The 21,239-nt window shown below is 47.7% G+C and overlaps 1 protein-coding gene across 1 annotated transcript in view; it reads left to right on the top strand.

The window, feature by feature from the left end:
- TMEM164 (transmembrane protein 164) overlaps positions 1 to 21,239 on the top strand; it is a 137,121-nt gene that overhangs the window by 94,274 nt on the left and 21,608 nt on the right. Inside the window, exon 3 of the mRNA XM_030210043.1 lies at positions 9,269 to 9,335. Within this exon, the coding sequence (XP_030065903.1) occupies positions 9,269 to 9,335 (67 nt within the window). The remainder of the gene's footprint in view (positions 1 to 9,268; positions 9,336 to 21,239) is intronic.

Below are 21,239 nucleotides of genomic sequence, written 5' to 3'. Positions count from 1 at the left end.
GGATCAATTTTCATAAGTACATAAGTATTGCCATACTGGGAAAGACCAAAGGTCCATCAAGCCCAGCATCCTGTTTCCAACCGTGGCCAATCCAGGTCACAAATACCTGGCAAGATCCCAAATATGTACAAAACATTTTTTTACTGCTTATCCCAGAAATAGTGGATTTTCCCTAAGTCCATTTAATAACAGTCTATGGACTTTTCCTTTAGGAAGCCGTCCAAACCTTTTTTTAAACTCCGCAAAGCTAACCGCCTTTACCACATTCTCTGGCAACGAATTCCAGAGTTTAATTACACGTTGAGTGAAGAACAATTTTCTCAGATTCATTTTAAATTTACTACATTGTAGCTTCATCGCATGCCCCCTAGTCCTAATATTTGTGGAAAGCGTAAACAGACGCTTCACATCTACCTGTTCAACTCCACTCATTATTTTATAGACCTCTATCATATCTCCCCTCAGCCGCCTTTTCTCCAAGCTGTAGAGCGCTAGCCACTTTAGCCTTTCCTCATAGGGAAGTCGTCCCATCCTCTTTATCATTTTCGTCGCCCTTCTCTGCACCTTTTCTAATTCCACTATATCTTGTTTGAGATGCGGCGACCAGAATTGAACACAATATTCAAGGTGCAGTCGCACCATGGAGCGATACAAAGGCATTATAACGTCCTCATTTTTGTTTTCCATTCCTTTCCTAATAATACCTAACATTCTATTTGCTTTCTTAGCCGCAGCTAAGGGGAAGGTGGCCTTAGCATATTTGTCCAGGCCACGTCATTCTAATCTCCTCTGAAAAGCTTTTCACTGCATAGATTTTTAATTCCTTGCACATACTGATTATAGATGGTTTAAAAAGAGCTTTACAAAGCAAGAGGTGGCAACAAGGATTCTCCCTGAAATATGCCTTGCTCAATCTTGATGTTAGGAATGACAAACCATCCATCCTCATACTTCAGAATGGAGTGTGTTGTGCCACATTTTAACGGAGAACTTGATGTTCGCGATCAATCCAGGGTTTCTTTTGCACATTTCAAAGCAATTTTATTCTTTATTGGATGCTATCAAAGGCTTTCTTATAGTCAGTTCATGCGGTACTGTTTTTCTTAGCACTGGCCATGATCGCTTAATTTGGCATTAAATGGTATTTGGTTTGATATAGTCCCCTTTCTGTTCTATTGCCATGATTATTGGACATATAATTGTTTATTCTGTCAGCATTTATTATAGTGAACTGCTTATAAATTGTAGATAAACATGTTATTGGTCTGTAATTGTTGGGAACATTACTTTGATCTCCCTTTGGAAGGAGACGTATTCTTACTCTTGTTAGTTACTGTGGTGGCATTTGGCTGTCTGTCCAATTGAATTTTGCAGTTTGCCAGGTTTTGGTAGAGTAAGCATAGCACATTTTTGGTTGGCAAATCTGGGGCACTTGGGCAGAGTGAAGATGGGGCTGGGGAGGGCTCAGGCTCTTCTTCGGGTGTCCTTCCATGTTAAATTGTACAGCGCTGCGTAACCCTAGTAGCTTTAGAAACGTTAAGTAGTAGTAATATAATCGATGAAAAGTATTCAATTCCTTTAGATAACTGTGTCCTTTTTAAATTTCTTGCCACAAAATATTTAAGGTCCAAAACTAAACAGTCTTGAGCTCCGCCACCCATTCCACCCCCCAACTCCTTTAGCTGATTTTTCACTTTACGCATGGAGGGGCATAATCGAACGGGGCACCCAAGTTTTCCTGAGGGCGTCTTCGCAGGACATCCCCGCGAAGAGGCAGGGAAACCCGTATTGTCGAAACAAGATGGGCGGCAATCTTTCGTTTTGATAATACGGTCGGGGATGCCCAAATCTCCACATTTAGGTTGTCCCTAGAGATGGTCGTCCCCGATTTTCAGCGCTAATGGAAACCGAGGACGCTCATCTCAGAAACGACCAAATCCAAGCCCTTTGGTCATGGGAGGAGCCAGCATTCGTAGTGCACTGGTCCCCCTGACATGCCAAGAGAGGCTTGAGAGTCTGCACTGCAGTGGACTTCACAAATTGCTCCCAGGTGCATAGCTCCCTTACCTTGGGTGCTGAGCCCCCCAAAACCCACTCCCCACAACTGTACGCCACTACCATAGCCCTTAGGGATGAAGGGGGACACCTACATGTGGGTACAGTGGGTTTGTGGTGGGTTTTGGATGGCTCACATTTACCACCACAAGTTTAACAGGTAGGGGGGATGGGCCTGGGTCTGCCTGCCTGAAGTGCACTGCAGTACCCTCTAAAACTGATCCAGGGACCTGCATACTGCTGTGATGGAGCTGGATATGATATTTGAGGCTGGAAAAAATATTTTAAAATTTTTTTTTTAGGGTGGGAGGGTGTTAGTGACCACTGGGGGAGTACGGGGAGGTCATCCCCGATTCCCTCCAGTGGTCATTTACGGCACCCTTTTGAGGCTTGGTCATTAAAAATAAGGACCAAGTAAAGTCATCCAAGTGTTCGTCAGGGACACCCTTCTTTTTTTCCATTATCGGCCGAGGACGCACATGTGTTAAGCACGCCTCAGTCCCGCCTTTGCTACGCTTCTGACACGCTCCCGGGAACTTTGGTTGTTCCTGTGATGGAAAGCAGTTGAGGATGCCCAAAATCAGCTTTCGATTATGCCGATTTGGGCGACCCTGGGAGAAGGATGCCCATCTCCCGATTTGTGTCGAAAGATGGGCACCCTTCTCTTTCGAAAATGAGCCCATTAATGTCATGATTTCATCTAAGCATTCTTGACATGCATCATACAGTACGGAATTTCCAAAGTTATTATCCAAGATGACCTCATTTTGACATTTAAAAATTTACAATTACCAGATGATAAAACAAATAGCAGTAGAATTGGAAAAGGTGCAGCGAAGGGCGACTAAAATGATAGCGGGGATGTGACGACTTCCCTATGAAGAAAGACTAAGGAGGCTAGGGCTTTTCAGCTTGGAGAAGAGATGGCTGAGGGGAGACATGATAGAGGTATATAAAATAATGAGTGGAGTGGAATAGGTGGATGTGAAGCATCTGTTCACGCTTTCCAAAAATACTAGGACTAGGGGGCATGCGATGAAACTAGAGTGTAGTAAATTTAAAACAAATCGGAGAAAACTTTCCTTCACCCAACGCGTAATTAAACTCTGGAATTCATTGCCGGAGAACGTGGTGAAGGCGGTTAGCTTGGCAGAGTTTAAAAAGGGGTTAGACGGTTTCCTAAAGGACAAGTCCATAAACCGCTACTAAATGGACTTGGGAAAAATCCACAATTCCAGGAATAACATGTATAGAATGTTTGTACGTTTGGGAAGCTTGCCAGGTGCCCTTGGCCTGGATTGGCCGCTGTCGTGGACAAGATGCTGGGCTCGATGGACCCTTGGTCTTTTCCCAGTATGGCATTACTTATGTACTTATGTTTGGGAAGCTCGCCAGGTGCCCTTGGCCTGGATTGGCCGCTGTCATGGACAGGATGCTGGGCTGTATGGACCCTTGGTCTTTTCCCAGTGTGGTATTACTTATGTACTTATGTAGAGCTCCAGACCTGTTCCCGCCCTCATCCACTTTCTCCTTCCCAAGTTTATTCAAAGCATCAAGGCAGCAGCAATCAGTATGGGGCTGTTTGTGGCACTGATTTCCAAAGCTGACACAGCAGTAGATATCCCCATCCCTCCCATTCTAAGTGCAAGCTTGCCCCCCTCCTGCCCTGAGCACAAGCTTGCCCCTTCTGCCCTGAGTGCAAGCTTGCCCCTCCTGCCCTGAGCGCAAGCTCGCCCCCTCTCTCCCATCCGGAGTGCAATCTCCCCCTCCTCCTGCCCCAAGCCCCTTCTTTCCTGTCCTGAGTGCAAGTTCGCCCCCTGTATCCCATCTGGAGTGCAAGCTCCCCCACCATCCTGTCCCAAGCCCCTTCTCTCCTGCCCTGAGCACAAGCTCGCCCCCTCTCTCCCGTCCGGAGTGCAGTCTCCCCCTCCTTCTGCCCCAAGCCCCTTCTTTTTTTGTCCTGAGTGCAAGCTTGCTCCCTCCTGCCTCAAGCCCCTTCTCTCCCGCACTGAGCATGTTTGTTCCTTCCGTCCCGCCCAGAGCACAAGCTCACCCCCTCTCTCCCGTCCGGAGCGCAAGCTCCCCCTCCTGCCCCAAGCTCCTTCTCTCCCGCCCTGAGTACAAGCTTGCCCCCTTCCCCAAACCCCTTCTCTCCTGCCCGGAGTGCAAGCTTGTCACCTCCAGTCTTCTCATGCTGCTTCGGCTCTTTCCTTTTTAGCTCTTTTTCATGCGCTGGCCTTTCCTCTTACTTCTGTGCTCTCCTGGTCCCAGCCTCCCTCTTTCCTGCTCTTAACCTCTTGTGCAATGAGGTCCTTCCCCAACCCTTCTTCCAACCTCTCCCCGACTCTTTGACTCTGGCTGCTGACCTCATCTGTTACCTGCACAGAGGACACCCAAATGACCACTTTCTTGTCACTTTCACATATGTAACGGCAGTACAGAATCTTTGTGCAGGAAGTCGTAAAGACTAACAACACTGAATAAGCGCAGATTGGTTATCGGCTTCCTCTCTGTGGAACAATTTTCAAAATTATGCAGGTGGGTTAACTTTCCCCGTGAATCTTGCCTTTGTTCTGAAAGGGAATGTGTATGCTAATGTAACCTTGGTTTGTTTAAGAATATCATAGTAAGCCCTGGGTAGCAGATCGTTAGGGGAGTGATTGGAGGACCCGGGAGGATCTCAGAGGTTATAAGAGGGAAGCTCAGAGGAAAAGATTTGTCCCAGGTTTTGCCTCCTGATAGAGTAACTACGTCCTTGGTTGCCTGAGTTCTGAGCTACCTATAGCCCCCTGCCAGGTGACCCATTGAAATTAAGGGGGGGTGGGGCTCCTGTTGTGCTGTAGCCAAGTGGATTGAAGCCATAGACAGTGAGCTGTTACATTGCAGCAGTCATTTGAGGAGCCAGAAACTCAACGGATTGGGGAGTCCAGCAGTAACCAGGGCCTCAGGTGGAGTGTGGTCTACCCCTGGCTGAGGCGAGACTTTCGGGGTGGCAGCCCCAAAGGGAGAAGACAGCTACAAGGAGTCTAGCCCGGATGGCAGTGGCGTAGCCACAGGTGGGCCAGGGCCCACCCACTTAGGGCTCAAGCCCACCCAACAGCGGCACACCCTTAGCAGTAGCTGGTGGGGATCCCAAGCTCTACCAGCTGAAGACCTCCCTCTGTGGGTGCCAAAAATGCCGCTCCCCACTTCAGCAGTCTGAACTTCCTACGCTGCGCATGCTCAGTTTTCAGTGCATGGCTGCTGCAGACTACTGAGGTGGAGAGCAGCATTTTCCTGCCAATAACGGGGGGGGGGGGGAGGACACTTGGTGCCCATCCAAAATCCATTATCTGGCTACGCCCCTGCCGGATGGTATTGAAGTACATTGGGAGAGTGACATCTGTTCTGGGTTCCAATTAGACGGCAGGACGGGCATGAGGCAGGGCCGCCGAGAGGGGGGGACAGGGGGGACAAAAGTCCCTGGGCCCGGGCCTCCAGAGGGGGCTCGGCGCCACCGACGTCAAGCCCGCTTGCCCTCCCTCCATCGCTCCGTCCTCTCTCCTCCCTCCGTTGCTCCCAGAAATTAAGTGCTCCTCCCTCACCTTCTGGCAGCAAGCAGCAGCAGGCCTCTCCTTCCTTCTGTGTCCCGCCCTCGCCTGACGTAACGTCAGACGAGGGTGGAGCACGGAAGGAAGGAGAGGTCTGCCAGTGCATGCTGCACGAAGGTGAGGGAGGCGCTAACTTAGTGCAGAGGGCCCGGCCCTGCAGCGGGTGGAGGGGGGCCCGGCGACCTCGGGGGGGGGGGGGTCCCCGGGGGCAGACCTGTCCCGGGCCTGGCCCAGTCTCTCGGCAGCCCTGGCATGAGGGTTGTGCACATGTTAACCCAGAAATGTACTATTGCTTGTGAGCATCTTGAAAGTGATTCACACTTGAACTGTATGAAGATCAATGCAGTGAAACCATCAGTTAAACCGTGAAATAAATGTTCCAGTTACTTTTAATCCCACTGAGTGTTGTGTAGTTCCTTAGTGGATAAGCTGATGGGACCTTGAGTTAAGTAAGTGACTGCTGGCCTCTTGAGCCCCCTGTAACCCGAGGTAGCAGGACAGACCGGGTTAGACTAACTTCAAAGTTCATAATTGCCCAGAGAAAAGGTCTCTGTAAAGGTTTGCATCTGATCTGTCTTCTGTATGGATATTTTTCTCTGAAAATCAATATGTGTAGTTCTGGAAAATGCAAAACTGCACAGGTTGCTGCCTCTCAGACACGTGTTTTACCCAGGTACAGGGTGGACAACTGGAAAATGAGCAAGCAGATCAGTATATTATCCAAAACTAGTAAAACATGCCCGTTTCTTGCGCAAATGAAACGGGCGCTAGCACGGTTTCCTTCCGAACCTCCCCCCCTCCCTAGTCACCCCTTCGGTGTTGTGAAGGCACTGACCGCCATTGTTGCGGACCTCGGCACGCCACCTTCAATCTGCTGAGTCGTTGGTTGTGATGCCACTGACGCCATTGCTTCGCCCTCGACGTCATCACGTTTGACGCGAGGGAGGGGCCCCAACACAGTGTTTTCGGTGGCTTCACCACCACGAAGGCTTCGAACTGGAAGGAAGTGCCTGGAGGACCTGACAGTGACGTCAGTGTGCTCAGAACGTTGAGGGTGAGTTTTATTATATAGGATATTTTATTAAAGATACCGTATTTAACACAGTTGCCCGACACAGGCCGTGTTTCGCCCTCAAAAGGGCTGCGTCAGGGGCTAGTCTGTGTCTCTACGAATAAGAGCAATGTTGTGTTTCCAAATCACCAGCCAAGTAGTCTGCTATCAAATTTGCAATTGTTCGTATTCGTAGAGATACAGACTAGCCCCTGACGCAGCCCTTTTGAGGGCGAAACACGGCCTGTGTCGGGCAACTGTCTTAAAGACGTATCTTCAATAAAATATTTTGGATAATACACTGATCTGCTTGCTCATTTTCCACGTTGGATTTCGCAGATCGTTTGCCTTGCTGTTTTCAGGGTGGACAACTTTCAGACCATTCATTTATCCAGGTAAATGGCTTTTAAAACTGAACCGGCACGCTTGGCGTTTTTATTCTGAGGGACAATGATTTTGTTTTATTTTTGTTCAGAAATAAAAGTTGTATTTTCTTCTCTGTTCTATACTTTGTAATCCTACCACTATGTAAGCCGCATTGAACCTGCTATGAGTGGGAAAGTGCGGGGTACAAATGTAATAAATAAATAAACCGAACATCAATAGAGCAATTTTCAAAACTTTAGTGCTACTACTACTACTACTTAACATTTCTAGAGCGCTACTAGGGTTACGCAGCGCTGTACAATTTAACAATTAAGGACGGTCCCTGCTCGGAAGAGCTTACAATCTAAAGGACGAAATGTCAAGTTGGGGTAGATAAGTTTTCCTGAGAAGAGGTGAAGTGGTTAGGTGCCGAAGGCGATATTGAAGAGGTGGGCTTTGAGCATTGATTTGAAGATGGGTAGGGAGGGGGCACGGCGTATGGGCTCAGGGAGTTTGTTCCAGGTGTGGGGTGAGGCGAGACAGAAGGGGCGGAGCCTGGAGTTGGAGGTGGTGGAGAAGGGTACTGAAAGGAGGGATTTGTCTTGAGAGCGGAGGTTACGGGTAGGGACGTAAGGGAGATGAGGGTAGAGAGCTCTGTCAAATAGCAATATCATTCATATATTAATCCATTAACACATGCTTTAATGCACATAAGGTTAGTAAATGTGGACCTTAATAAAGAAGATGGTACCAAGGGTTTAGACATCACATGGCTGTAGAGGCCGACCGAAACCAGTGATTTTGGAATCTACTGAAACCAAATCTGTGGCTGAAATTCTCAGCTTGGTTTTGACCAGAACCAAAACCGAAAATGTCATGCCCAGCCGGACCTGCCTGCCTCAGTTTAGCAGAAGGCCCAGCCCAGGCTTACCTTATCAAGCCTTGGCGGTCTAGTGGCCTCTTCAGGGGAAGCAACAAAGTCCACTTTTCCTGCCTGGTGCCGCTGCTCAATGGAAATGGCCACCAAAACTTCCTGTGGCAGCCTTGCGAAATTGCCATGGGAGATCCTGGTAGCCATTTTGAGACAGGTAGTGGCATAAGGAGGAGTGACTTGAGATTGCTCTTGCTTATGCAGGTACTGATTTCAAAATGGCTGCTCTGCGAAGTCTCGGCAGCCATTTCCATAGAGCAGTGGCACTGGGAAGCGGCCACTAGACCCACCAGGGCTTTTTAAGGTAGGTCTGGGAAGGGCCTACAGAGGGGTTGGGTAATCGGTAGAGCCAAGTTTTTGCTGGGGGAGGGGAGACACTGCCCTGAAAGGTCTTCTTTTCTGCAGGTGGGGGTTGGGTGAGTGCATCTTCTGCCATTGGTGGCTTGAAGTGATAGCAGTTGGGGTGGGAGAGATTTTCAGTTTCTGCCGAAAATGCACTGGCATTTTCTGCAGATGCCCAAACTGGATTTTGGGCTGTTTCGGTGCTGAATCCGGTCAGCCTCTACATGGTTGGGCTTGGAGAAATAAATAATAATCCCTTTAATCCAGTATTTGGTGATTATAAATGTGGGATACAAATAAATAAGAGAGAATTTTGTCAAATAAAATCTCCCCTTCCCCCCCAAACTTCAGGGAGCAGAGTTCTTTATGAAGATGGGCCTATCTTCCTCCTTTTAGTACATTGTTACTCTGGGTACTGTATATGGATTAAATTGAACAGCTACCCAGAGCCGTAGTGAGGGGAGCTGACACCCGGGGCGGGTTGCCGCTGCGCACCCCCCCCCCCCCCCCCCGGGTGCAGCACGGCGCACCCTCCTCCCGCTGGAGCGCACCCCCACCCAGAGCGCATACCCCCCACCCCCCGGAGCGCATACCTGCGGCAAGGGACGGGCGGGAGGGCCGATCTGCCCCGACTGCACGTTGCTGGGGTGTGTCGGCTCCGCGCTGGTTCAGTGCTTTCTCTGTCCCGGAACAGGAAGTAACCTGTTCCGGGGCAGAGAGGGCAGTGCACCAGCTCGGAGCCGACACCCCACAGCGGGTGCACCTTCCTACGCCACTGCAGCTACCTGAAAAGTCGGTGACGTTACATTATAAAAATAACACACTTCATGTATTCTCTTGTCAAATGATTCTTTAGCACTAGTGTTACTGGAAGGTGGTTTGTTTAATTGTATTGAGCTCTGGATGGTCATTCCCTGTTCTCTTTTCTTTCAGGTTACAGATGCACATGTTGAATGGGGCTCTTCTAGCGTTGCTTTTTCCTGTGCTCAATACACGGCTGGTGAGTAATCTGGTGCACTATTTTTCCAGGTTGGTGTGAACTTGGATGGGATCCAGTACCATGAGCCTTCATTCATGGTGGTCCAGGGATTTGCCTCTATTTATATATATATATATATATATATATATATATATATATATATATAATTTTTGTTACATTTGTACCCTGCACTTTCCCACTCATGGCAGGCTCAATGCGGTTTACATGGGGCAATGGAGGGTTAAGTGACTTGCCCAGAGTCACAAGGAGCTGCCTGTGCCTGAAGTGGGAATCGAACTCAGTTCCTCAGGACCAAAGTCCACCACCCTAACCACTAGGCCACTCCTCCACTGTTGCAATTATTTGAGATTCTACATGGAATGTTGCTATTCCACTAGCAACATTCCATGTAGAAGTCGGCCCTTGCAGATCACCAATGTGGCCGCGCAGGCTTCTACATGGAATGTTGCTAGTGGAATAGCAACATTCCATGTAGAATCTCCAATAGTATCTATTTTATTTTTGTTACATTTGTACCCTGCGCTTTCCCACTCATGGCAGGCTCAATGCTGCTTACATGGGGCAATGGAGGGTTAAGTGACTTGCCCAGAGTCACAAGGAGCTGCCTGTGAATGAAGTGGGAATCGAACTCAGTTCCTCAGGACCAAACTCCACCACCCTAACCACTAGGCCACAGGCTTCTGCTTCTGTGAGTCTGACGTCCTGCACATACGTGCGGGACGTCAGACTCACAGAAACAGAAGCCTGCGCAGCCTTCTACATGGAATGTTGCTAGTGGAATAGCAACATTCCATGTAGAATCTCCAATAGTAGCAACAGAACCTCAAATAGTAGCAACATTCCATGTAGAATCTCCAATAGTAGCAACATTCCATGTAGAATCTCCAATAGTATCTATTTTATTTTTGTTACATTTGTACCCTGCGCTTTCCCACTCATGGCGGGCTCAATGCGGCTTACATGGGGCAATGGAGGGTTAAGTGACTTGCCCAGAGTCACAAGGAGCTGCCTGTGCCGGGAATCGAACTCAGTTCCTCAGTTCCCCAGGACCAAAGTCCACCAGCCTAACCACTAGGCCACTCCTCCACTCTATGAAACGGTCCTCAAGCAATTGTGGACCCTAAGTCTCTGGCCACTGGATGCTCCCATTGTATGATGACTTGGGACGTCCCTGATCCCTCCCCTCAAAGGTACTTCTGCAGCATCCGTAACCGTAGCAGAAGATTGGACTCAAGAAGCACATCCAGGTATTAATCTGCATGGCCACTGATTCTCCGAGCCTGTTTTTTTTTTTTTTTTTTTTTTTTTAAAGTATTTCCATAGCAGTGGTAATGCATTCAGTGCCTTTCAGCACAGTTACGGATTTTGCTCTTTATTGCCCTCACACGCTTTCAGTGTAGGTGCAGGAATGCATCCCCTCTCGTTGCCTTTCTCCTGTTCGCTGCCACCCCTTCTGGTAAAACTCGGAGCTCCTGGCCCCAGTGGTAGTATTGTAGGGCATGGACCAAATGAGCCTGTAGTCCTCTGCTCATTGACATCACAGTGTCCCCTTCCTCTCTGGGCTTCTGTGGAGGAGACAGAGCCTTTCAGCTCACTCAGTACATGTATGTGCTCCCCTGTGATAACACCACTGCCAGAGCTATGAGGCCTAGGGGAGATGGTGGCCTCAGGTAGCGGAGAGAGGAAATATATATCTCGGAGAATCCTTTCTATAAAAACCTCTCCTGATATATGGGGAACTGCTCACGTAACAAATGTATTGATTTGAGTCCAGGGCCAGGACTGGCAGAAACCAAGGAGGTAGTAGGCAGGTAGTTCACACATGCTACATACACTCTGTTCAGTCAGTAAGTTAGACTATTCCAAGTTTGGTGTTCTGGACCAATGAGTTTAGTCGATTTACTCAAATAACTGGGAACATACAATAGCAAGAGGAGTATTCAAACGCTGTTTACGTAGAGGGGCATAATCGAACGTCGCCGGTGATCTATTTTGGCGGCGGCGCAACAGCTGCCCGGAACCGTATTATTGAAAAAAATGGCTGGCCATCTTTTTTTTTCGATAATACGGTTTAGCCCGGCCAAATGCCAGAGTTCGCCGGGTTTGAGATGGCCGGTTTTGTTTTTCAGCGATAATGGAAAAAAATGCCGGCCATCTCAAACCCGGCGAAATCCAAGGCATTTGGTCGTGGGAGGAGCCAGCATTTTTAGTGCACTGGTCCCCCTGACATGCCAGGACAGCAACCGGGCACCTTAGGGGCCACTTCTAAAAATTAAAAAATATATATACAAATAGCTCCCAGGTGCATAGCTCCCTTACCTTGGGTGCTGAGCCCCCCAAATCCCCCCCAAACCCACTCCCCACAACTCTACACCATTACCATAGCCCTTATGGGTGAAGGGGGGCACCTACATGTGAGTACAGTGGGTTTTGGGGGGGGGGGTTGGAGGGCTCAACATTAACTACAAGTGTAACAGGTGGGGGGGGGGGGGGGGGGGGATGGACCTGGGTCTGCCTGCCTGAAGTGCACTGCACCCATTAAAAACTGCTCCAGGGACTTGCATACTGCTGTCAGGGAGCTGGGTATGACATTTGAGGCTGGCATACAGGCTGGCAAAAAAGGTTTTTATTTTTATTTTTTTAGTGTGGGAGGGGGTTGGTGACCACTGGGGGAGTACGGGAAGGTCATCCCCCATTTCCTCCGGTGGTCATCTGGTGAGTTGGGGCACCTTTTTGAGGCTTGGTCGTGAAAATAAAAGGACCAAGTAAACCCGGCGAAATACTGCTTAACGCCGCTTTTTTTTTTCCATTATCCGAGAAAGCCGGCCATCTGGTAGCCACGCCCATGCCCGCCCATGTCCTTCCTTCGCTTCGCCAGCGACACGCCCCTTTCAACTTTCGCTGGCGAGGCGACAGGAAAGCGGCGATGCTGTCAGAAAAGCAGCTTTCGATTATACCGATTTCGCCTCTTTTCCGAGATCGCCGGCCATCTCCTGATTTATGTCGGAAGGTGGCCGGCGATCACTTTCGAAAATAAGCTGGTCTCTTTATCTCCTTCTCAACATTACTCCTTTCTCCTTTCTTCCATCAGGAGTACTTCTCTCCTTAATTCTCCTCTTCAATGGATATATTAGATGGTATATTTAGTTCAGAAGGTTTTTCACTCAATCTTTGTTAGAGGTACTGAGGGACTCTGGAATTCCAAATCAGAAATTCAGGTGTCTTGATCCTGATAGGATGTGTGATGGTCTCCAGGGTTCTTATTTCTTCAGCCATTGGAGCTATTCCAGGATCCTGTGTAGGTGATAGGTGGTCCTGGTCCCCCTGCTGGAAATACACAACTATTTCTCCTTTGCCCCTGCAATTGGTACAGTGGGTTCCCTGTTCCTGCTGTCCACCCAGAGTTTAGGCAGCTGCTTCTAACTGGCTGCTCTGGGCAAGGGTAGTCAGAACTCTGTTTGCTGTAAGTAGTTGGCTTGGGCCTTTGGATTGGATGGACTGCGCCCTCACATGCAGGTCATATGAGGTTCAATAGCCTCCTCATGTTATCTAGTATTTACCTACCAGACACAAAATCTGTCTGAGCGCCATGTATCAAGTGGAATATGTGCATACCAGCAATCCGTTAGCTAGAATCTTGGGTAGAAGCATGATATCGAAGATCTGTAAAGAAATGGGAAGGGTGGGATCTTTCCCCGGCTTAAGTTACGCCATGTTCCTAGTTGTCAACATTAAGGGCCCCATTGTACCACCTTTTCGGATATTAAAATTGTACTGTTAAGCATGGGACCTTTTGATGTCAGACCTGGAACCCTCCCATCTTCAATGATTTGCATGTAGCTCCTCGAACAGATTTTTCTCCAACAATTCAGGGTAGTCCTGTGAAAGTTTTGGAAGCTCCATACTGCCTAAGTATATATTATGTCTATCATAAAGTTTCTCATAAAAATTTTGAAGACTGTATCTAATATCCTCATCTCTCTGGTGTAAGGTTCCCGTTTCATCCTCAAGATTAGTGAGTTCAGTTTTGGTGCTCTGGACTTGTTAGCCAATAGATTGTAAGCTCTATTAGCTTGATCAGAAAAAGTTTGACAACATCCAAGTGATGGGCAACTTGCACCCCTTCTAGAGACCAGAGCTCCCTCCTTTACTTCATAAACTTTGGATGATAACATATGATTGGTGCGCTTGAGAGGAGAATGTATATGACCCCTCCTTTCTCACCTTTGAAACCTCCAGGTATCCATCAGACTCAGCTCGCCCAGAAATCGTTGGACTTTTCCTATGCTCCCCTTAAACCGTCTTTATTATTCAGTCTATGATTTGATAGTGAAATTCAGTTTTCCCCTCCCCCAGTCACAGTAGGTCCAACTTTACTTTTATGTACCTCCAATAAGTTGGCCAACTCATCCCAAAAAAATTGATCTTGTTGGATGTTCAGATTTTGTAGACCCACTCGTGTTGCTGTTGTACCATCTATGATCAGATCTACAGTTATTTACTGCCCCCTTCCAATCCCATCCCTTTCCAGTGGAAATCAATACCCCTACTCCCTTTTTCCTGTATGCTATGCGATTAACCACTCAATACTGATGCATGCATGTTTCCATTGGCATAATCTCCTATCTCCTATTCTTAATGCATTTTTGAATGCATGATATTTAGATACTGTTCATATACTGCATTGGGCATTGCATATATATATATATATATATAATATTTTTTTTCAATGCCCAATGCAGCAGTGGCGTTCCTAGGGGGACTGACACCCGGGGTGGATTGCCGATGTGCCCCGCCCCCTGGGTGCAGTGCCCCCCCCCCCACGCCGGCGAAAGAACCCCCCCAGGTGCACGCCGCTGGAGGGGGGGGGTGCCACGCGCCGGTCAGCTTCGTTTGTTTCCATGCTCCCTCTGCCCCAGAACAGGTTACTTCCTGTTCCGGGGCAGAGGGAGCATGGAAATGAACGAAGTTGACCGGCGCGCGGCACCCCCCCCCCCCCCCAGTGGGGCGGACCACCCCCACCGCCCCCCCCTTGGTACGCCACTGCAATGCAGTATATGAACAGTATCTAAATATATATATATATATAAATGGTGGTCTAACACATGGCTTATTACATCAGCCCCAGAATGGGCTAAAAGCACCAGTGAATCAGCCCCTTACAACCTACCATGCTGTTTCAGTCCTTGCCTATTGCAAATCTTTTTATTCTGAGATCTGATTAACGCTCTGTAAACAAAACCTTCCCAATGAATATTTGCCTTGTTAATCTGTTAAGTAAACGGAATCCTTTCAGGCGTTAGAGTTCATGTCTTGCTTTATTGCCTAATAATCCCTGGTTTGTTACAGGGTAAGAAGTTCAAACATCCTTTTGATATTCAGTCCACGGTCTGTTTTTCACCTTTCTGAGCAGCATTAGAGGTGGATATTCGGTGCCGGGCTTGATCCGGATCTGAGCAGTGAATGTCTAGGTCAGAGGTTTTCAACCCAGTCCTCGGGGCATACCCAGCCAGTCCGGGTTTTCAGGATATCCCCATTGAATTCAATGAGGATATCCTGAAAACACCTGACTTGACTGGGTTAAAACGCCCTGGTCTAGGTCTTCCACAGCTGCCGAAAGTTATCTGGGAGCGGCCGATATAATCAGTGCTGGCACCCAGATAACTGTCCAGACAGGTTAGGACTGCTGTCTGTTTGGACCTGTTTGCTCGGATAATAGTTGGGCACCAGATCTGAATATTGACGGAGCTCAGAGAACTTCTAGGTCTGCCCCGGCATTGCCTGAAGAGTACTGCAGTGTTCACGGTTAATATTCAGAAGCAATATCCAGTTAAATACCACCGACTATCAGAGCCTGGCCTGGACAGGGCAATTTAACGGGTACCAGGTACCCTTCAGGACAGCATTTCATTCTAGGCCAGGTCTTGACAAATCCGAGGCACCAGGTTGCCATGGCACCTGGAAATTGTCCCCTGACGTCTGGGATTTCTTCCCCCCCCCCCCCCCCCAAAAAAAATGTATGTTTTTGTTGTAATGCCACAGAAAATAAGGTTATTACTTCCCTGCTGTGATTTGGCGCTCTGAAAGCTTGAGCCATATGGTGCAGGAAGTTTCAGGTCTCATGAGATTTGAAACTGCAAGCTTGGACAAGAGATGGCTGAGGAGAGATATGATAGAGGACTACAAAATACTGAGTGGAGTGGAATAAATAGACATGAATCACTAACCAGCTTATTTTCGAAAGAGAAAGACGCCCATATTTCGACCCAAATCGGGAGATGGGCGTCTGTTTCCCATGGGCGCCCAAATCGGTATAATCGAAACTCGATTTTTGGCGTCCTCAACTGCAGTCCGTCACGGAGACGAACAAAGATCACGGGTGTGTCGGAGGCGTGGCGAAGGCGGGACTGGGGTGTGGTTATTGGCCGAGGAGAGATGGGCGTCTTTAGCTGATAATCGAAACAAGAAGGGCGTTTTTGACGAGAATTTGGTCCGCTTTATTTGGACCCTTTTTTTTTCAGGTCCAAGTCCCAAAAAAGTGCCCCAACTGACCAGATGACCACCGGAGGGAATCGGGGATGACCTCCCCTGACTCTCCCAGTGGTCACTAACCCCCTCCCACCAACAAAAACCCACTTTACAAACTTTTTTTCCCAGCCTGTATGCCAGCCTCAAATGCCGTACCGACCTCCATGACAGCAGAATGTGTTCTATCCTTTGACAGCCTTTCCCTGGTTCTGATGTGGGTCTCGGGTGAGTGTGACACCTTTTCTGTTAAGGGCACTGCAGAGTCACATCAGCAATGCATTGTGGTGGGTGTAGGGTATTGGGCTCCGTGATTCCACTAGCTTGTGTTAAATGCTCACGATGTTGGTAGTTGGTAGGCTCTACTCCCATGGTGCTTTTCCTTCTGCTTACTGGGTCAGAGTGTGCCCTGTTTTGTTTCCGGTAGTGGCCATTTGTGTAAGACACTTTTAGATCCCTTTCATGTGTTAGCCATGTTACAGCACTTAGTTCTTACCTTGAATGTTGTTGAAAGAGGGCATTGTACATCATTCTGCCAGCTCGGACCTACTGCTAATCTCAGTACCAGCGAGACTCATTGCCAGTGGGGCACAACCTCTGATCTGCAGTTAACTGTGAGTAAAGGTGCTTATTCAAATAAAGGACGTTTTCAGCGAGATTAGTCTTCAAGTGTGAACTGCTGTGCCAAGGTTATACACCAGCAACAAGTCCTGTTCCTGGAGCATTTTTAGTGGGTACTGCAGTGCACTTCAGGCAGGCAGACCCAGGCCCATCCCCCCCACCCGTAACACTTGTGGTGGTAAATGGGAGGCCTCTAAAACCCACATGTAGTTGCCCCCTTCACCCCTAAGAGCTATGGTAGTGTTGTACATTTGTTCCTCCCACGACCAGATGGCTTGGATTGGGACGTTTCTGAGTTGGGCGTTTTTAGTTTCCATTATCGCAAAAAAAAAAAAGAAACGCCCATCTCAGAAGGGACCAAATCCATGGCATTTGGTCCGTCCAAACCGAATTTTCAAAACGAAAGATGGACGCCCATCTTTTTCGATAATACGGTCTGTTCCGCCTCTTCACATACCCGTTTTTGGACATAGACGCCCATGGAGATGGGCGTTCGCGTTCGATTATGCCCCTCCACGACTTTATTTCCCCCAAAATACTAGGACTAGGAGACATGCAATGAAGCTACTAAGTAGTACATTTAAAACAACCCAAAGAAAATATTTCTTCACTCAGCATGTAATTAAACTCTGGATTTAGTTGCCAGAGAATGTGGTAAAAGCAGTTAGCTTAGCAGGGTTTAAAAAAGGTTTAGATAATTTCCTAAAAGAAAAGTCCTTAAGTCATTATTAAGATGGGCTTGGGAAAATCCACTGCTTATTTCTAGGATAAGCAACATAAAATCTGTTTTACTGTTCTGGGAGCTTACCAGGTACTTGTGAGCTGGATTGGCCACTGTTGGACCTTCAGTCTGCCCCAGTATGGCAACGTTTATGTTCGTAGGACCAGCATGAAATTCTTGCACCACGTGGCTTAAGCTTACAGAGAGCCGAATGAAGGTGGGAAAGTAGTAGATGTATTATTTCTTCTGTAGCTCCAGCCAGCAAAATGAGAGGAATACATAGAAAACTCAGACTGGGCAAATCCTGGGGGGAGGGGAGTGTGAGAGATGGGAGGAAGTATGAACGAGTGAGAGACTGGGGGAGAGAGAAGTATGAGCCTAGGTGAAGCCTAGGGTGGGGTAAAAGTATGGGAGAGAGCCTGGGTGGGGAAGTATGAGCGAGTGAGAGACTAGGGGGAGGGGAGTATGAGCGAGTGAGAGATGGGAGGAAGTATGAACGAGTGAGAGACTGGGGGAGAGAGAAGTATGAGCCTAGGTGAAGTCTAGGGTGGGGTAAAAGTATGGGAGAGAGCCTGGGTGGGGAAGTATGAGCGAGTGAGAGATGGGGAGAGGGGGAAATATGAGCATGTGACAGACTGGGGGGAGTTTGAGTGAGCGAGAGACTGTGGGGGAGAGAGAAATATGAGCTTGGGTGAAGCCTGGGGGGGGGTAGAAGTATGAGCAAGAGAGAGACTGGTGGGGTAAGTATGAGTGAGAGACTGGTGGGGGGCATGCAATGAAGCTACAAAGTAGTACATTTAAAATGAATAAATGACTCTGTGAAAAATGTTCTTCACTCAACGTGTAATTAAACTCTAATTCGTTGCCAGAGAATATGGTAAAGGGAGTTAGCTTAGCGGCATTTTAAAAAGGTTTGGACAGCATCCTAAAGGAAAAGTCCATAGACCACTATTGAAATGGACTTGGGGAAAATCCACTGCTTATTTTTGGGATAAGAAGCATAAAATTTATTGAACTTTTTTATCAATAGAAATCAAACAAAATAAAACATGGAAAAGAAAATAAGATGATACCTTTTTTTATTGGACATAACTTAATACATTTCTTGATTAGCTTTCGAAGGTTGCCCTTCTTCGTCAGATCGGAAATAAGCAAATGTGCTAGCTGACAGTGTATATAAGTGAAAACATTCAAGCTATGACAGTCTGACAGGGTGGGAGGATGGGGGTGGGTCGGAAGTATGCATGGGGACATCAAAGCATATCATTGATATTCTAACAGGATGGGTGTGGATAGGTGAGGGGAGGGTGATCAACTGAGACATACAGCTTTATGGTTTATAATGGGCTAGGAACCCCAGATCCTTGTTAAGTCCTTTCTGTTGGGTGTTAAAATATTCAATCATTCTGACTTCAAAGGTCTTACGTTCTTGTATGGTTTTAAAGTTACCTTTCAGTATTCTCACTGTGAAATCACTGGTACAGTGTCCTGGTTCTGTGAAGTGCTTTCCCACCGGGGTGGGGGCCCTACTGGCTGTATTGTTCATGTGATGTCTATGTAAATTGAATCTTGTCTTAAGCATCTGGCCTGTTTCTCCAATATAGCATCCTTCGTTACATTTTTTACACTGAATGATATATACCACATTGGAAGATGAGCAAGTGAAAGATCCCTTTATGTTGAATATCTTTCCTTTGTGGATAACTGTGGGGTCCTGTGAAATATTTTGGCATAGTTTGCAACTGGGTAAATTACAGGGACATGTGCCCTTCTGTTCCTTTTCAGTCTGTGATGGAACTTTTTTAGAATCTTGCCAGGTATTTGTGACCTGGATTGGCCACTGTTGGATAGGATGCTGGGCTTGATGGACCGCTGGTCTGACCCAGTGTGGCAATACTTATGTACTTAAGTATGAGCAAGCGAGAAACTGGTGGGCTGAAGTATGAGCGAGAGACTGGGGAGACTGGTGGGAGGAAGTATGAGCGAGTGGGAGGCTGGGAGTGGGTAAGAGCCTGGGGGGAAGTATGAGCGAGTGAGAGACGGGGGGGGGGGGGGGGGGGGAGTATGAGCAAGCGAGAGGCTGGGGGAAGTATGAGTGAGCAAGAGATTGGGCAAAGCCTGGGGGGTAGGGAGTATGAGCCTACAGACAGAGAGTGGGAAAGAGCCTTTGTAAATCAGTTTCTAAAGGAGTTGCTGCTGATCTCCGTAGGGATTCCACTCCACCCCACACTCGAGCTTCACTCTAGGCAACGTTAAATGTGGGTGGAGGAGAGAGACCGAAGTATCAGCTCCTTGATTCAGTGAACATGTATAAAATCAGTTCTAGGCTAATACATTTTATTACCCAGTTACTCAGGACACCTTGAATATTGATACTGCTGACCTCTCCACTGAACCTCCAGTAGATAAATCATTGGGGAATAATCCACTCGCACTGAATACAAATGCCCAGACATTCATCCTTATTGCCTTGGAGATTTCCAACTCCTGTTTGATTCCATGTGTTACAGCTTCTAATTGTTCTAAAGGCCGCGTTTGCTCGGTGACAGCCTGTGGAACAGTACAGAAAAGTAATGAACATTTAGGCTGTATTCCAAGCTTCCTTTCAAGCCTTAGATCCTTTCATGTGATCTTACGTTTTGTCATATTGCCAGAATGTTCTTGCTGTCAAATTCTCCTGGACAAACCAAGTTGAAGACACTTGGGTAACCCTACGTGCTTCCGTCGAACAGGCTCCTTTTCCCACAAAACTCCACCCTGCTTCTTTGCCCTTTCACTGGAGGATTTGGGGGTTTCCTGCCAATAATAGTACTTACTTATCGCTCTCCCAATGCTTTCGGATCTTCTGCCCATGTTGGTGCAGCATTGCCGGCCTTTGGGTCCTCAATCCACCTTTCATGTTGCTTTGCCCCTCTGAGGGGGGGCTAGGGGTCTTCATGCCACTGTTGGTGGCCTCTGCCCTTTCCCTTTCAACTTTAATGAACCTGGATGATCTGAATGATTCTGTAGATGAACTGAATGAGCAATTGACTTGAAGACTTGGAGAGGCATTTTTGATATGACGTCTAAGTCCGACTTTGGACGTTATGCAAAATCTGAATAGCAAAGAAGGTCATTTTCAAAAAAGAAAAATATCTATCTTTTCTTTTCGAAAATAGAAGGTTTTGTGATTTGGACATTTTATTTTTTTGGTTCATTTAGAAAAAAAAAAGTCCAAGTGCAAAATCCAGAAAATCAAGCCATTGGGATGTAGGAGGAGCCAGCATTTTTAGTAGACTGGTCCCCCTGACATCCCAGGAAAGCAGTAGGGCACCCTAGGGGGCACTGCAGTGGACTTCATAAAATGCTCCCAGGTACACATCTGACCATTGCTCCCTTACCTTGTAGCTGAGCCCCCCAAAATCTACTACCCCCAACTGTACACCACTACCATAGCCCTTACGGGTGAAGGGGACACCTATATGTAGGTACAGTGGGTTTCTGGTGAGTTTTGGAGGGCTCGCAGTTTCCTCCACAGAAGCCTGGGTCCACCTATCTGCAGTGCACTGCACTGACCACTAGACTACTCCAGGGACCTGCATGCTGTTCTAATGGACCCAAGTATAATCTCTGAGGCTGGCACGTAATGTTTTTCATCACATCGTTAGGGGGTGAGAGGAGGTTAGTGACCACTGGGGGAATAAGGGGAGGTCATCCCTGATTCCCTCCATAGTAACATAGTAGATGACAGCAGAAAAAGACCTGCACGGTCCATCCAGTCTGCCCAACAAGACAAACTCGTATGTGCTACTTTTTGTGTATATTTTACCTTGATTTGTAACTGTCATTTTCAGGGCACAGACCATACAAGTCTGCCCAGCACTAGCCCCGCCTCCCACCACCGGCTCCGCCACCCAATCTCGGCTAAGCTCCTGAGGATCCATTTCTTCTGAACAGGATTCCTTTGTGTTTATCCCATTCATGTTTGAATTCCGTTACCGTTTTCATCTCCACCACCTCCCGCGGGAGGGCATTCCAAGCATCCACCACTCTCTCCG

Source organism: Microcaecilia unicolor, chromosome 7 (genome assembly GCF_901765095.1).
Source record: "Microcaecilia unicolor chromosome 7, aMicUni1.1, whole genome shotgun sequence".
Classification (NCBI taxonomy): domain Eukaryota; kingdom Metazoa; phylum Chordata; class Amphibia; order Gymnophiona; family Siphonopidae; genus Microcaecilia; species Microcaecilia unicolor.
This window is presented reverse-complemented; position numbering and strand designations above follow the sequence as displayed.